The 17,910-nt window shown below is 35.0% G+C and overlaps 1 protein-coding gene across 9 annotated transcripts in view; it reads left to right on the forward strand.

Annotated features, from left to right (window-relative positions):
- The window catches only part of IFT74 (intraflagellar transport 74), a 78,246-nt gene that overhangs the window by 46,579 nt on the left and 13,757 nt on the right, over nucleotides 1–17,910 (forward strand). For 7 of the 9 annotated variants that reach the window (XR_011377543.1, XR_011377542.1, XR_011377544.1 and 4 more), the window contains exons 14-16: nucleotides 14,245–14,298; nucleotides 15,628–15,725; nucleotides 16,229–16,355. Coding sequence is in view for 5 of the 9 variants with exons in the window: in XM_030830334.2 (XP_030686194.1) it covers nucleotides 14,245–14,298; nucleotides 15,628–15,725; nucleotides 16,229–16,355 (279 nt within the window). In the remaining 4 variants the exon portion in view is untranslated. Of the gene's footprint in view, nucleotides 1–259; nucleotides 2,073–14,244; nucleotides 14,299–15,627; nucleotides 15,726–16,228; nucleotides 16,356–17,910 lie in introns of those variants that run through there. The other 2 variants (XR_011377545.1, XM_070045750.1) reach the window with 2 other exon arrangements.

Below are 17,910 nucleotides of genomic sequence, written 5' to 3' on the forward strand. Positions count from 1 at the left end.
GCTGCTTCCCACTAGCTATCTATTTTACGTTTGGTAGTGTATATATGTCCATGCCACTCTCTCGCTTTGTCACAGCTTACCCTTCCCCCTCCCCATATCCTCAAGTCCATTCTCTAGTAGGTCTGTGTTTTTAAACAATTTATTATTAATTGCTAGTTCTACGATAAATAGAATGCTTTGAATTGTAGCTTCCCTTTTCCTTTTTGTTTTTGTAAATTCTTTGTCCTTTTTTTTTTTTTTTTTTCTGGCCTCACCACAGCTTGCGGGCTCTCAGTTCCCAGACCAGGGATCGAATCGGTTCCTCCTGCAGTGGAAGTGAGGAGCCCTAACCACTGGACCACCAGGGAATTACCTGTCCTTTTTGATTAATGTAGAAAGGCACAATCTATAATGTAATGTAATAGTAGCAAAAAAGCATATATATATGTACATATAAAAATATATGTGATATATAAATATTATGTATTGTATGTTCACATATATATCAATGCATTAGTTTTTTGTTCTACTACACTTTGATCATCCTGGATTATTGGGGTTTTTATTAGAAGGTCACTTGTTAGTTCAGGACCTCATTATTTCTTTCCTGAACTATTTCAGTAGTCTACTAACTGGTCCCCGACCTCCAATCTTGCTCCCTGTCAGATTCATCCACCACAGTGTTGCCAGAGTGACTTATGTGAAATGTGATTCTGTATCATTCTCCACTTAACAGTGGTTCCCCGTGACCTACAAGATAAAGTTTAAGAATCTTTGTGTGGTATTCTAGTCCCTCCATAATCTGACCTGTACATTGTCAGCCTCCTCTCCTACCCCTCAGCATCTCTATCCTTACATTCTAAGAATAATAATAATAATCTACCAGTGGTACCTCACACCTCACCCTCTTATCATACATCAAAGGATTGTTTCATGCTCAATCCTTTGCTCCTATTATTTGTTCCCTTTTCTTGAATGTTCTTTTCTCTGTTACTTACTTTACTAACTTTTCATTTTTTAAGATCTAGCTCAGGTATCCTTTCATATCCAACATAGTAACCCTAATTTCTCTCCCTGACCTATTTCTGGGCTGGGCTAAGTGAGTGATCCCCTCTGTTATCAGAACACACGGCATAAATGTATTGACCACATTACTTTACCACTTTCTACTTAGGTGTTTGTCTTTTCCCTTAAGCTCTACATCCTCCAGGACAGGGACTGTGTCTTGTTCACTTTGGTAACCTCTTTCATCAACACAATGCCTGGGAAAATAAACATTCAATAAGTCTTTGTGGAATGAATTAAACAGTCCTGTATTTTATTTATATATTTTTAAATAATTATTATTTTTTTGGGCTGCACCATGCAGCTTGTGGGATTTTTAGTTCCCCATCCAGGGACTGAACCCTGGCCCTCAGCAGTGAGAGCATGGAGTCCTAACAGCTGGACAGCCAGGGAATTCCCAGTCCTGTATTTTAGAAGGGAAGGATTTGTAGAATGAATTAAAGGTGAGAGTTGGGCTCTAGTCACTTCTTTGGGCCCTCTAGTTCTTAAGATATACAAATGCACTCTTATCTACAGAGAGAGCTTGATTAGTTAGCAACAGTTTTATTACTTTTTAGAGGATTCCTACCTTCGATTTATGATTTCCAGTAAAGAGGTGGATTCTTATCTACATCTGCATTCTCAGCAGTCCCTTGACTCAAGATTGTGGATAATCTGCTCCTTAAGATGTGGAGGATTATCAAGTTATTTTGACTTTCTGGTCCATACTTATCTCTGCCCCCAGCTTTATTCCTTCTGGCCATTTTATTAATTTCTTAGATGTTACCTGGTTTCTTCCATTTATGGCACCTGTGTGTAATCCAGCTAGGCCACCTTTTGCCTTGTAGGGGTTCTGGTTAACATAACACTTAAACTGTAAATGTGTTTGTACATGTCTGACTTTGTTAGTACTTGCTCCAACCCTTCAGTTTTCAAATAAACTTTTAAAAGGTTTGCATAATTCATTCTAAATTTAAAGGCATCCTTTGATACTGGTTTAGGTACAGTTATGTTCTCTGCTAGATATTAATGGTGGTCCTGTAATCCAACAGCTTCTTCAAGTTCATCATATTTTTGCACTTTTTAAGTCCTTAAAGTTACAATTTGCTAAAAGTTACATTGTCTCAAAGTTAACTTAATAAAATCAATTAACAGTTATTTGGCTATTCTACAAAAATCTTCGTTATTCCTAGATGCTGAGTTATCAGTTTCTGTGACAATCTGGATAATGCAGAAAAAATCCTCATAATACACTTACACTTTTGACCAATTCTAGATGGGCTTCTTTGCTCTCAAATCTTTATTTAGTCTTTGTAAGTAATTTTTAAAGGAGAAATAACCTGATAACAGAGAATTTTCATTATAATAAGATGTCATTACTTTTTTAAACTGCTGGGGGATTTAATCCTATTATGTTAAGTATTTGTTAGACTTCACCCCTACAGTAGTTTTACTTTATTGCTGGATCAGGTAACTTTGTTATATGGGTTCTAAAAAATACTTAGGTTTAAATATGTGTACTATCCTATATTTTAGCAGGAAAGGAATTGTTACTATTTTTGCTAACTAGAAGCAGTGAGAAATAGCTCTATTGAAAGTTGTTATATGGTCAGAATTCGGCTACAATCTGCATCATTATTAAAGCAGAGCACTATTGGCAGATGCCATGCTACTTTTCAGAAAAGCCTGATTTCTCCTGGAATCCATCCTGATTTCTCCTTTCTCAAGCTGAAGTGCCAACCATTAAATATTTACTTAATTGTTGCTTTTTAAAATGCTGCTTCTGTATGAGAAAGGGAAAGTAATGGAAAAGGCGTTGTAGATCTAGGTGAAGGCAACAAGCTAATACTAGCCTATATTCTCATTCAACATAGGATATTATTTTTATTATTCTTTTACCTAAAGATTTACTTCTAACATATGGTTGAGTAGTTAGTTTTTGATAAGGTAATTGTTGACTAAGAAAATTTATTCTCACCACAAATTAATTTTTGTATATTTCATATTGAAGGTCCCTCAAAGTAAATGGTGTTTATTGGTCCACTTAACTCAGGCCTCTACTGTACTCTTCACTATATTCCGTTAAATTCTAAAAAGAGCAGTGTTACTATTTTAAGACACGACAAAACCTTTCATGGTGTAGGAACACAAAATAAGTGATTGTCTATGCAGAACTCCTGAGCCTTTTGAAATCTGGTTAATTCTCATCTTTACCCAGTGCAGCTTAGGTTTAGACTTTCTCAGGTCTGCTAAATTAGTTACCATTTGTCCATCTGCTTCCAGCTTCCAAAATTTTATTACTATTGTTTCCTCTCCTATTTTCCTCATTGCTGGGAGTTTGACCTTTAAAAATTCTTTTTACTATAATTTTAGTGGAGTTTGGGGGGTGGGGCAGGTTAGGGTTAGATGTGCATGTTCAACCTACCATCTTTGTCAAAAAATTACCAGTTATAAACTTACCCAGAATTTCTGAAGCGTTTTAATCACCTTGAATGTACTTCATTTTATGGGTGTGTGTGTGTGTGTGTGTGTGTGTGTGTTGCCTCAAATGACCATTCTCATGTATTGTCATTAACTGTGCAAATTATCAGTCAGCATCTAGGAGGTTACCCCTTACTAGTTTTAAAAAATTTTCCTTAAAGTAGTTAAAGTTATTTTAAAGACTCCAATTAACTTATTTTTTTTAATTGTGTACTTTTTATGTACAAACCTGGTGTGTACTTAATGTGGAAAATTCAAGCAATACAAAAGTGTATAAAGTAAAAATCATCTCCTTTCTCCTCATACGCATCCCATTCTTCAGAGGTAATCATTGTTTACAGTTTGATATGTATAGCCTTTTAGACTTTTTTCTATACACAGCATATATATATATATATATTTAATGTATATATATTTAATTGAGTGATACAGTTCTTCTGAGCTTGAGTCTTTTCATTTAACTGTATATAATGAACACTCTTCCATATGAGGATGTATATACTTCATTCTAAGAAGTATTGCATAGTAGCCAATGTCAGGGCTTTAAAGCCAGACTAAGAATGGTCCCTGGCACATATTTAAGTACTTACAAAAACTATTAGCTGTAGTCATGTTGATATTCTTGTTAAATAGTATTAGCTGTATCCACATTGACATTAGGTTGTTTCTAATTTTTCACTACCAAGAACAATGCTGCACTAAATAACCTTGATACATATATGTTTGTTAATTTGTATATTTCTATAGGCTAAATTTCTAGAAGTGAAATTTTGAATAGAAAGTTACTTATGTATACAATTTTGATTATTTTTGAAAATTTCTTTCCAGAAATGGTTGTACCAGTTTATACATCCAGCAGCAGTATGTGAAAGTGCATCCTCACCAGTGCTAATTACTTCTCTGACAGTTCACTGTTCTCAAAGGCCTGAATTTGTAGTACTACCATGATCCACGAGGTGGAGCTAATTTTCTGGACATCTGCGTGCTCAGACAAGGCTTAAGGAACACAGTTTACAAAGTACAGTCACATTTCTCCCCAAGAAGGATTTTTGGGCATTATTGCTCACTACAAATTATTCCTTCAATTTTAGAGTACAGTATCTTCCCAAAGATTGATAAAACGGAATATCATGTGGTTATCAATACAGCATATCACAGACATCTAAATATCTAACAGCTACAATGTGATAAATATGTATCATAATAGAAGTATGCATAAAATGCTACAGGATCATTGGATTACTGCCCTAAACTTCAAATGAATTCATTGCAATTTACTCTATAATTTAAATGCTGCTTTCAAGGGTAGTAAAAACATAAAATACAACCCTTTTCTTTGGTTTGTCTGTAGGATACTTCTTCCTACTCATAGTTCCAAGGCCCAGGTTAGAAGCTTTTATTCTCTGGTTATGTCAGGTAAAATAGAATTTATAAAGACAGAATAGTTTTGTTTTAGGGCACGGGTTCTGCAACCCGCATGCTAGGATTCAAATCTGAGCTGTGCTGTTTTACTGGCTGATCTCAGATGTGCTACTTGACCTTGCTGTACCTTAGTTTCCTCATCTTTAAAGTGGCAATAATAACAGTACCTACCTTCCTTTTAGGGTTACTGTGAAGATTAGATGAATGGAACGTGTGTGTGTGTGTGTGTGTGTGTGTGTGTGTGTATGACTCATAATAGCATGCAATTTAAAAATTGCACATAAATGTTAGTTATTGGCTGTTATTATTAATGCTATTAATTAATTTTTTTTAGTTTTTTTAAAACAGCTTTACAAAGGTTTAATTGACATACAATACAGTAAACATATTTAAAGTACATAATTTGGTAAGTTTTGACATACGCATCCACCTGTGAAACCATCACCACAATCAACAGAGTAAACATACTCAACGATCCCCAAAATCTCCTAATACCCTTTTGCAGCCTCTCCCTCCCACTCCTACCTGCTTCACTCTCCCATCCTCAAGTAACCGATGATCTTGTTTCTGTCACTGTTGATTAATTTACATTTTCTAGAATTTTATATAAACAGAATCATAACTATGTACACATTTTTCTCTGGTCCTTCACTCAGCATAATTATTTTAAGATTTATCCATATATTTGCACATGTCACCAGTTTGCTCCTGTTCATTGCTGAGTAGTATTCCACTGTGAAGATAAACCACAGTTTATTTATTCATTCTTCTTTGTCTGACTTGGATTAATTATTTTTAATGATTCCATTTTATCTTCTTTATTGGTCTTTCAGTTATAATTCTTTGTTTTGTTATTTTAGTGGTTGCTTTAGGATATTGTGTATATCTTTAACTTATCACAGTCTACCTTCATGTTATACCTCATTATGTATAGTATAAGAACCTTGACAATGGCATGCTTCTACTTCTCCCTTCCTGGTCTTTGTGGTATTGTCATCACACATTTTCCTTTTACGTATTTTATAAGGTAATAACTACATAGCTATTTTTTTCACACACATACACTGTATTTTATTTTTACAAGAGATAAACTGACACCAAGCATTGTAAATGGTTGACCACAACAAAAGCAACAATGATTGCAATTACTGAACACAAAACACACTCATACTATGTCATAATATTGACATTCAGTCCAGTAATCCTCCATTGTAACAACAGCTCCTTTACTTTGCAGTGAAAATTGGTTTGTATATTTTTTGCCTCTTGAGTCCTTGTGGGATTTTTTTTTTAATTCAAACAGAAAGTCAAAAAATTATAATCATCCTCATCAGTTCACTCAGTCCCATGTCATTAGTTTTTTTTTCATCTTGATCTTTCTGAAAATGCTTATTCATTCAGTTCAGCAGTACAGTCAGTTACCAGAAACCTGCATGTCTCAGAGTCTTTTCCATGAATTCCTTGAAGATGAAACCCTTTTATAGGAACATTTTTGCAAAAGCATCCGAGTACACCCAGAACTGTTTGTAAATGACAAAAGACTTTAAAATGACCACGGTTAAAGATTTGATGAAAGTTCATAATAATGCAATTGACAAGGAAATTTAGTTATTTCTGAGATACCCATTTTGCATAGCTATTATTTTTGACAGTCAATTATATTTTTAAACGATTACTAATAAGGAGCAAAATCTTACTATTTACCCATTTCTGCTGTTCTTCAGTCCTTAATGTAGATTCCAGATTTCCATCTGAGATCTTTCTCTTTCTGCTTGAAGGACTTTGAACATTTCTTGTAGTTATGGTCTGCTGGTGATGAATGCTTTCAGCTTTTGTATGTCTGAGAATGCCTATTTGCCTTCATTTTCAAAGGATATTTTTGCTGGGTATAGTCAAGGTTGACAGATGTTATCTTTTAATACTTCAGAGATGTTGATCCACTGTCTTCTCACTTACATTGTTTCTGATTAGAAATCTGCTTTTTTTAAAAACATTTTTATTGGAGTATAATTGCTTTACAATGGTGTGTTAGTTTCTGCTTTATAACAAAGTGAATCACTTATACATATACATTTATCCCCATATCTCTTCCCTCTTGCATCTCCCTCCCTCCCATCCTCCCTATCCCACCCCTCTAGGTGGTCACAAAGCACTGAGCTGATCTCCCTGTGCTATGCGGCTGCTTCCCACTAGCTGTCTATTTTACATTTGGTAGTGTATCTATGTCCATAGATACACTACCACTCTCTCACTTTGTCCCAGCTTACCCTTCCCCCTCCCCGTGTCCTCAAGTCCATTCTCTAGTAGGTCTGCATCTTTATTCCCATCTTGCCCCTAGGTTCTTCGTGACCGTTTTTTTTTAGATTCCATATATGTATTAGCATACGGTATTTGTTTTTCTCTTTCTGACTTACTTCACTCTGTATGACAGACTCTAGGTCCATCCACCTCACTACAAATAACTCAATTTTGTTTCTTTTTATGGCTGAGTAATATTCCATTGTATATATGTGCCACATCTTCTTTATCCATTCATCTGTCGATGGACACTTAAGTTGCTTCCATGTCCTGGCTATTGTAAATAGAGCTGCAATGAACGTTTTGGTACATGACTCTTTTTGAATTATGGTTTTCTCAGGGTATATGCCCAGTAGTGGGATTGCTGGGTCATATGGTAGTTCTATTTTTATTTTTTTAAGGAACCTCCATACTGTTCTCCATAGTGGCTGTATCAATTTACATTCCCACCAACAGTGTATGAGGGTTCCCTTTTCTCCACACCCTCTCCAGCTTTTATTGTTTGTAGATTTTTTGATGATGGCCATTCTGACCGGTGTGAGATGATATCGCATTGTAGTTTTGATTTGCCTTTCTCTAATGATTAATGATATTGAGCATCCTTTCATGTGTTTGTTGGCAATCTGTATATCTTCTTTGGAGAAATGTCTATTTAGGTCTTCTGCCCATTTTTGTATTGGGTTGTTTGTTTTTTTGATATTGAGCTGCATCAGCTGCTTAAATTTTAGAGATTAATCCTTTGTCAGTTGCTTCATTTGCAAATATTTTCTCCCGTTCTGAGGGTTGTCTTTTCGTCTTGTTTATGGTTTCCTTTGCTGTGCAAAAGCTTTGAAGTTTCCTTAGGTCCCATTTGTTTATTTTTGTTTTTATTTCCATTTCTCTAGGAGGTGGGTCAAAAAGGATCTTGCTGTGATCTATATCATAGAGTGTTCTGCCTATGTTTTCCTCTAAGAGTTTTATAGTGTCTGGCCTTATATTTAGGTCTTTAATCCATTTTGAGTTTATTTTTGTGTGTGGTGTTAAGGAGTGTTCTAATTTCATTCTTTTACATGTAGCTGTCCAGTTTTCCCAGCACCGCTTATTGAAGAGGCTTTCTTTTCTCCATTGTATATTCTTGCCTCCTTTATCAAAGATAAGGTGACCATATGTAATGCTATTAATTTATAAACTGAAACTTTAATAACTTTCCTGGAGATTTTCCCAAAACATATTTGGAAAGTATTTTCCCCAGGATGTACAAGATAATATATTCAGTTTATCAGCTGGTATCTGAGTTTCAAATGGCATCTTTACATTGCTGTTTTGTAGCTTCTCAATATACATACAATGAAGAAGAATGAATCATTGCTTATTGTTCAATTTGGGGATTGGTTAAACTATTTATTAGTATGGTGGTATTATCTTCAGACCAGGCACTTCAGCACCATCTGAAACTTGTTAGAAATAAAACTTCTTGGACTCTACCCCAGACCTACTAAACATGAAACCTTGGGAATAGGGCTTAGCAAATTGTGTTTCAACAAACCCTCCTGATGATTCCGATGCATGCTAAAGTTTGATAACCACTGCTTTAGGAAATAATTAAGAACTTACATTGTGTTTAGTATACATGCCAAGGATTACTCATTATACCATCTGATTTTATGGACATTACTCTGTTGAAACAAACTTCTTCATAGTCCTTTTTATTTTCTTTAGAAATGGTGAGGCTTTAGGCAATAATTTAACTTGTACATATTTAGAGAATTTTTATTGTATATATTTTAAATGCCTCTAGTAGATAGAATAATCAGACCTTGTCTGCATAGCTGTAAAGAAACTTTCCTGCCAAAATTTAAAACATTTTGTTGAATGTATAATTGATAAATTGGGTGAAGCTTGAAGCTAAAAGTTAGTTTAAAACATTAAACTTATATGTACTCATTTTAGCATACCAGTTTAGCAATATTTGATATATTAGTTTATCACTTACTGCTATAGTGATGTGTGAAAAGTAGGTGAGAGAGAGCCTGAATGTAAAAAGATGAAGTTTAATAGGACTCCAAAACTAATTAAAATTGAAGCAGGAATGGGGGAGGAGAAAGTGCTGTATCTTACTAAAATATGTGAAAATGTTAGAGGGGGTTTAGATAACTGCTCAATGTGAATTCATGTGATACAGCCTCCAGAACAGCTGGAATCGTAGATTACATTAACAAAAGATGAATATATGGACTATGAGAAGTGATAGTCTGCTTGGAATCCTGTTTCTTGGCATCATACTTTAAAAGGAATGAAGAAGAACTGGAGTAAGAGTAGAATGAACTCTTAGTCCAGAAGAACTGGGCTAAGAGTAGAATGAACAGAATGATAACAAGACTGAAACTATGACACATAAGGAACACTTGAAGGTACTGAATGCTCAAAGGTACTGGGATATTTAGCTTGCCTCAGAAGGACCCCAAGTGTTAGAAAGGAAAGAATCCTACCTTCCAGCAAAAGTACCTTGGTGTTTATTTTTGCCCCTCCTCTCTAATTTTATTTACTATCTGCTACTTTTTCACCTCTAAAATCAGTAGGTCTGCTGACTTGGGAGCCTTGCAGCCAGAGGAGTCACTAGCTTGTGCCTTGTTGTACACTGATCATGAGAGAAGATTGGGGTGGCTACCTGTTCTGGAAAATGGTGATCAGACCCTTCTCCAGGGTCAGAACTGCTTCTCAGAGTATAAAAGCCAAGATTGCTCTGTTAAGCCTTGATTCAAGAGAACATTTTATGATAGAGAGGTAAAAGAGTCAGATGACCTTACTGACAAGTGAGGAGAAAGGTGGTTATGGTGGTACTCAGCCCTTTAGTGCTGGAAGAATAGCCTAGTTCCCTTACTCCACTGGCTGGCTATAGCTGAGAGTATCAAAAAGCAATAGTGTCCTTTCTACAACATCCCAAGTCTTTTGTAACAGTCCGTACTCATTTCTTCTTCCCCCCTTGTAAGGGGAAAGAGGCCTGAATTTATAGTGGAAAGTTTTGGGTACTTGTCTTACTAGAGCATAAATTTCTTGAAGGAAAATATCTTATTCATCTCTATAATTCCTCCGTTACCTGTTAAAATGCCTTGCTGATATGATACTTTCTATATAAAAGCCTTCTGAACTCTTTTCACCCATCTAGTTATCATAGTACTTCATATATAGCTTAGTTACAGTACTTATGTTGCATTGTAACTTTTTGCTTTTGTTCACCTAACAGATTGTACACCCTTCTAGGATAGAGTGGCAACTGTCTTGTTCATTTTGATATCCCCAGCACCTATTATAGTATCTGGCACATAATAGGTACTCAGTAAACTTGGAAGAAATAAATTATGTAGAACTATGATCACATCAAATACTCAGAGTTTGAGGATAGCTCTAAAATAACCCTCATTTTATGAACGTGTCCTTTTCCCTCTCCTTTGGTCTCTTCATTGTTGATCTTTCTAAAATGATTAGACCCTTTTTATGGCCTGCTTTGCACCTCCAGTGTGATAACTGATTAGCTTCCCCTGTCTATGATCTTGTCCTCTCCTATAATATTAAATCTAAGGATAGATTTTGTAACAAGCCCTATATTTTACCCTACTTTAGGACTGCCCACATTTGTACATTGCCTCTTATGAGAAGCTCAGATATTAATCCACCAACTGAGAAATCACAAAATAGAGGAGTTCACTAGGGCCCTGATCTCTTCTCTTTTTAGCAACAGTGATATGGGAGGAGGTTTTATGAAGCTTGGGAATTTGCTAAGATATATGGGAGCTCTGTCCTAGCTAATCCAGCTGGCCAGCTGTATAGCTGGGAGACATTGACCAGATATGTCTTCCAGCTCAATCTGATGGCAACTTGGAGCATGGATTTGAGGGGAGAAGGAGGGAGGAATCTCCCAGGTTTCTGACTTGGTTGATAAGTGTATGGTGAAGGGCTTTCAAACATAATAGGCAATACAGAGGGGTACAGACTTTGAGGGGGAAGACTGATGCATTTAATTATGGATAGGCTGTGTATTAGGATGTCATGAAATGTGCCCACATGAATATATGTAGTAAACAATTGGATAAAACAATCTGAAAATTAGGAAAAAGGTCAAATTTAAGAGTTTTTAAACCACAAGAATGAGTAGGATTTCCTTGGATATAATGTAGCATTAGAAGTCAATGAAGAGCTGAATCCAGAATTTAAATGAAGAAAGGGAAAGTTATGAAGAGAAGACAAAGAAGGAATGAGAGTAAGAAAAACCAGAAAAGCCCAACCCCCAAGCAACAAAAAACATAAGCGGAAAAATAATTGGAAGAAGAAAGGATGTATCAATAGTGTCAAATATTACAGAGTAAGATAACTTGAAACTGCCCCTTGGATTTGATAATTAAGGAGTCATATAATCTTACTGTGAACAATTTCATTGGAATGTCAGGAGGAGAAGCCTCATTGCAGTGTCGTAAGGTCTAATAGCAAGATGAGGAGCTGGAAACAGCATGTGTAGGAAATTCTCTTAAGTTTAGAAGAGGAAAGATAAGATGGTAGTTAAATGCCTATAAAGCCTAGGATGCAGGCCTTCTTCTTAATCCCTTAATGCCTGACCAATCTCCCAAGAGGACAACTTCTCAGACAGCCACACAAGGAACTAGGACTTTTTTAGAAACCTAGGCCATGGCAGATTGAGCAGATACTAGCTTTTCTGCTACTTCACATATGTTATATAATATTTACGAGCATATAAGCCTCCTGTGAGGATATTCCAGATCATGTATGCTGCAAGCTCATATTCTTTCTTTGTTTCCCATCCAAAAAACTATTGCCATAAATTACTGAATGGTAACATCATTATAGGGCTAATCTTAATCTGTCTATAATGTATTTTTCAAAAAAAACTTAATCATATACAAACTTTGTTATTAGTGAAACAAAAAGATCTCTCCCCTTCCCCTTACAACTAATCGTGCTGCATCATTATGCCCTGAGACCATTGTTAATCATCTGAACTGATCAGTAAAGTTGTTAATGCATCCAAAGTCTTAGAGTGAACCAAATGTTTCCCATTCGTTCTGAGTGTTCACTGGCTGGGAATTCATGACCTCTGGGTATTTACTATCCTTATACAGTAGCTTTCAGACTTTTTACTATGAGTGCTGGTGGTGGGGGCCTTGACAAGGTTTTCTCTGTATAAGGATTGTCCTCGGTGAATTTGGGAAAAATGTTTTCAGACCAGAAAGCAGAAAAGCTGTCTGCTGACCTGGGTCTCTGACTTTGCCATCACCTTTGTGTAATCGTAACTCACTTCCCACCCAAGCAAGTATACAAGTGGAAGTCCGTAGCCTCCACGTAATTAGGGGCTCTATTCTGACTGTCTACCTCCACTCCCTAATGTTATTGCTGCTCTAGCCGGTACTTGGCAAAACTGTAGAGCTTATAGGAGGATAGATAGAACACAGACTGACCAATGGGTTTTAGCCTCTGGACTCTAACTATTGGCTCCCCCATTTTCTTAGAACTCTTCTTCCTAAAGTCCTTCTAAATGCCAGCTTCTTACCAGGAACACCCTTAGGAATCTCTTATTCTCTCCATCTTTGCTGGGCATTGTCTTAGTAAGCTTCCTTTGTTTCTCTAGAATGCTACGATCTAACTGACTTTAATGAAGAAACTGTACAGATTGGATCAAGCACAAATTTATTCTGCTTTCTTTACCTGGGGCTCTGGGAGCACAGGACTGCAGCCATCTCACTAGTTCAGGAAAATAGCCCTGGGCCTCCAAATCTCAATTTCTGTTACACTGAAAATCCTGTTTTTCTAAAATAATCATGATCCACCTCTACTAATGGTCCCTTTATGCAGCTAAAGTGTCCGATTTCATCCATCTGTACGGGCCATGGATTTTTGCCCTTTTAATCATGTCTTTTACATATATTAAATGCAACATGGCAGTTTCTTCCTCAATTTTCTTTTTATTTATTTATTTTTCAGTACCACAATGTCCTCGATTACCCAAGCCAGAAACCTGGGAGTCACACTTGACTTCTCCCTCTCTGACCCTCACCAAAATCCTCACCTCACTCTGGCTCTTAAATGTCTCAAATGAAAATCCTCTACCTTACATCCTAATTGCCCAGGCAGTCTTCCTCTTTCATTTGGATTACTTTGACAACCTCCTAACTGGTCTTATTGCCTCCACTCTTACTTCTCTTTTATTCTCCAGATCAGAAATGCAAGTTGATAATTTTATTCCTCTGCTTAAAATTCTTCAGTAATCTTTGCCCTTAGGAGAGAATCCAGACTTTTATAACATGTGTCTTATAAGGTCTCTCATAACCTGCCTCATCTTTGTGCCACTTTTTCACTTCACATTCTCTGCCTCAGAACTCTTTCGGTTTTCTGTGCTACCATATTCATCCTCACTTTCATATTTCTGTACTTATAATGCTTTGACTTTCAACTCCTTCTATATTTTGACCAAGTAACTCCTATTCATCCATTCTTTATAATGCAGCTTCAATATTACTTCTTTAGAGGAAAATTTCCTGAATCCCTGAACTAGATTAATTGTCCTTGCTGTGTGCTGCTATAGCACCCTTTACTTTCATATGATAGCACTTAGTACATTTTAATTGTTAAATCTCTAGACTTTAAGCTCTGTGAGGGAAGTAACCCTGCCATCTTGTTCGCTGTTATGAGCTATTCAGAGATGAAATGAAATTTCATGGGAGCGTATGTTTCCCGTCACCAGTGTGTGCATGCGTAGGTTGAATAGCTCCAAGTTGGAAGTGAAATAGAGAACCATTGGAGAGTCTTTCAGTCCTTTCCAGTCAGGGGATTGTTCTTTCCAAATAGTCAAACATACACATATATATAGCTGTTTTGAAAGACCCTGTAAGTCAATGTAAATGAATTTCACCTAATTGAAAATACTGAATATTTAATGACTAATGGCATATCGAGAACCTAAGAGATATTTCTAATTTAGAGTACTATATCTTAAGTTCTTGAAACTAATGTTAAATTTTTTATCTCTTATAGGTGAAATGAATCAGAAGTACAAGGAGCTAAAAAAAAGGGAAGAAAATATGGACGGTAAGTGATAATCTTATAGATGTGAAAATATATTCTCAGTTGTTCATTTATACTGAATCAGAGATCTCATTTTGAGAAGATTTAATGACTAATAATAGAAGTGCAGAAGTGTGGACATTCAAAGCATTTGCCTTGAAGTATTACTAAATATCTAGCATAGTTTAGATGGGTAGAGAATTCTAGAAAGATTTTGTACATGTGTATGTATGTGTATGACTGTATGTTAGGGATAGATTCTAAAGCTAATACGTACATTTATAGTCTGTATAATCTATAGACCACTCATTGATTGTTGAATGTTCTCTTTCACATGCTTCACCTTTAATATCTTTCACCTTTTTTTTAAGCTTTTCATAGTACTTATCTCATTATTTATTAGCCCTCACCTCTGATTTTGTTTCTTGGTTCTATTACTGACTGAAGCTTTAGTAGCCTTCTATTGTAGCTTCTTATTCACTTTTTTAAAAAATCTGAAAAAAAAATCTGAATTTGACTTTGTAAATAGATCTTCACTTAAACTTATGTTGTACATTCATAAGTTTATCAAAATTGACTATATTAACAATTACTGGTTTCCTTTTTAAATTATTATTTTTTAAAAATCTGACATTTTTATAGGTCTGAGGCCGATTGTTACCTTCATAGAAACATGTCATAAAGCAGTAATTACCAACTCTGGCTTAACGATATCCCAAGATTTCTTTAAAATCTCAGCAAGTACCAAAAATTATCTCAGAATTAATTTGTTGTTTCATGCTAATAGTAAAATTATTTTAAGTTAATTTTTGGAAGATCCATAGAAATATTTTAAGAATGTAAGTAATAGCAAATTATGTACTAATTCTATGTTAGAGAAGAAAAGGGAGGATTTCTTAGAATATTTATTTGTAACAATAAATTACTAAACTTACTTAGTTGAGACTAATTTGGCATTATAAAATACTCAATTTGCAGGTAGTTAGTAATATTTTCCAAAGTAAAGTTAGTGGCTAATTATAGATGTTAATTGTAGGTGTATCAGTGAGATCCTAGTGTAAAAACATAGGATTTATTCTCATCTCCATTTTATCAACTGTTACTTCTGAGCCTGAATTTATAAATTTTTAGTTTATTTATATTAAGGTCATAACAAACTTTAAAAGCCTGAAAGTATGTAGAAATGTTCTTATTGAGTAGTTTAATTACCCTTGGGTTAATAAAAAATTAAACAGTGATAGTTTAAAATTTGCCTTGAATTTCTAAAAAGTACTTTTCACACCTACAAATCAGAGCTTATGTAGTGTTTAGCTATATCAGCAGTAGCATCTCATCATATTTTTCAATTGGCAGCCTTTATTGAGACTTTTGAGGAAACTAAGAACCAGGAACTGGAAAGGAAGGCACAGATAGAAGCCAACATTGTTGCACTCTTGGAGCACTGTAGTCGAGTAAGTACCATGTACCTGTCTTAGTGTCTTCATTATTTTTACTGTGATTACCTTTCTAAATACAACTCAAAAACTGCAGTGAGTGGTTCACTATTATGTAAGAGTACAGGATACCTAATGAGTATCTTGATTCCTCAAAAAACATTTATTGAGCAGCTACTATTGTGTGGTACCATAGGAGGAAAAATGCGTGGTCTCTTTTCAATATTCTAAGTGTTTTAAAAATCCAGTCAGTTCCTAAAATAGAATAGTTGAATTTTTTCTACAGTAAAATAAAGCAAATGTAAAAGAAACAATTCTGAATTTTAATTTAACCTCTCCTTATTGAGAAAACCACTTTGAATCTCACTGTATTCTTTTATAAAATATATATATAATGAATGATGTATTTCAAAAAAGAATACCCTTTCAAAACATCCAGTCCTTTAGCAGCATTTTCAAGAGTTTTATTGGAAAGTTAAATCAGTGGAATTTTTTCCACTTTTATGTCTCTGCAAATACAGAATATAAATCGTATGAAACAGATATCCTCTATCACCAATCAAGAGCTGAAGATGATGCAGGATGATCTCAATTTTAAATCTACTGAAATGCAGAAATCACAAAGTACGGCTAGGAATCTGACTTCAGGTGAGGAAACAACCTAGATTTTAATATCCTTTTTTTCTGTAACAAACTGGAACTTTTAAAATCTAATGTTATTCTCTTTGATTTTTTTTGAAAGACTGAGGATATAATTTATGACTGCCTATTGCTGCAGTCATTCATAGGCTCAGAATTTTTTGTGACTTTTCATATCAACTTAATAGTAATTCATTGGAATATTCTCACTCATTTAACATTTATTGAGTATTTGCTTTATGCCTTTGCTGTAACTTGAGTATACAGGGATTAAAAAAAAAAAAATCCAGTCTGTTTCCTCAAGAAACTTGCAATCTGGTGGAATGCCAAACAAACAATTGAAGTGTAATGAAACAGTGTTAAGATAGAAGGATAAGGAGCAATGGACGTGCACAGGGCTCATATCCACTGTGGTCTTGGGTAGTTAGGAGAGAGGTATCCTAGAGGTGGTAATGTTTTAATTATAGTTTCAGCCATTATGACTAACATGAGACTAGAGTAGCATTTTCCAAAAGAAATGTAATGCCAGCCACATATATATTTTGAATTGCCTAGTAGCCACATTAAAAAAGTAAAAAGAGACAGGTGAATTTTAATAATATATTATATTTAACCCAGTGTATTCAAAATATTATCATTTCAACATGTAGTCAATATAAAATGATCAATGAGATTTTACAGATACAGCCCATCTCAATTTGGACTGGACACATTCCAGTGCTCAAAAGTCATATGTGGCTAGTGGCTGCCATTTGGATAGTGCAGGTAGAGATTAGAAACAAATATAATTGAGCTTAAAGAGCCTAGGATAAAGTCAAGTCAAAATTTGTATAGTATCTTTGGTTTTCTGAAGTGGTGGATTCTAACTATGATGGTGTATGGTGACTTTGAATTAGCTATGTTTTATTTATCTACTGGAAATTACTCTGGCAGTTGTGAGATCATGGAGAAGGAAGACGCCATTTGCTAACTTAAAAATGTTTAAAGATTCCCAAAATGGAATAGTTTCCATAATATCCCTTTATCTGGAATCCCCAAATCTAAAAAAGCTCTTTACAGCAAAACCTAACCTGACCTGAACTGACATGAGGCTTTTTAATTATCCTACCTAGTGTGACTGTTCATACTTTTTGCTGCAGAAGTATATTTATCTACTTGATGTCGGGTGCTGCCTCAGACCCTGTCATGGGAGTTATATAATAATCAGTATATATACTATATTACTTTTCTAAAATTCAAAGAATTCTGCATTCTAAAACACAACTGCCTAGGAGTTTTATATAAAGGATTGTGAATCCACAAATGCATATTGAACGCTGTTAACATGCAGTTGAATTTAAATTGATGATATAGGTGGAAAATTGTCATTCTGTACATTTATTTTATCTGCCCAGATTTGCTTAAAGTTTGTTTGCCATAGTTTTATTTGTATATCTGAATTATATTCCACGTAAGTGGAGTAGGTGCATTCTAAATTTGATTTATACCTACTGTTGGTTTAATTATGAGTATTTTTTTAATTGTGATAAAAAACACACGAAATTTACCATCCTAACTATCTGTA

This window comes from Globicephala melas, chromosome 6 (assembly GCF_963455315.2).
Source record: "Globicephala melas chromosome 6, mGloMel1.2, whole genome shotgun sequence".
NCBI classification, from domain to species: Eukaryota; Metazoa; Chordata; class Mammalia; order Artiodactyla; family Delphinidae; genus Globicephala; species Globicephala melas.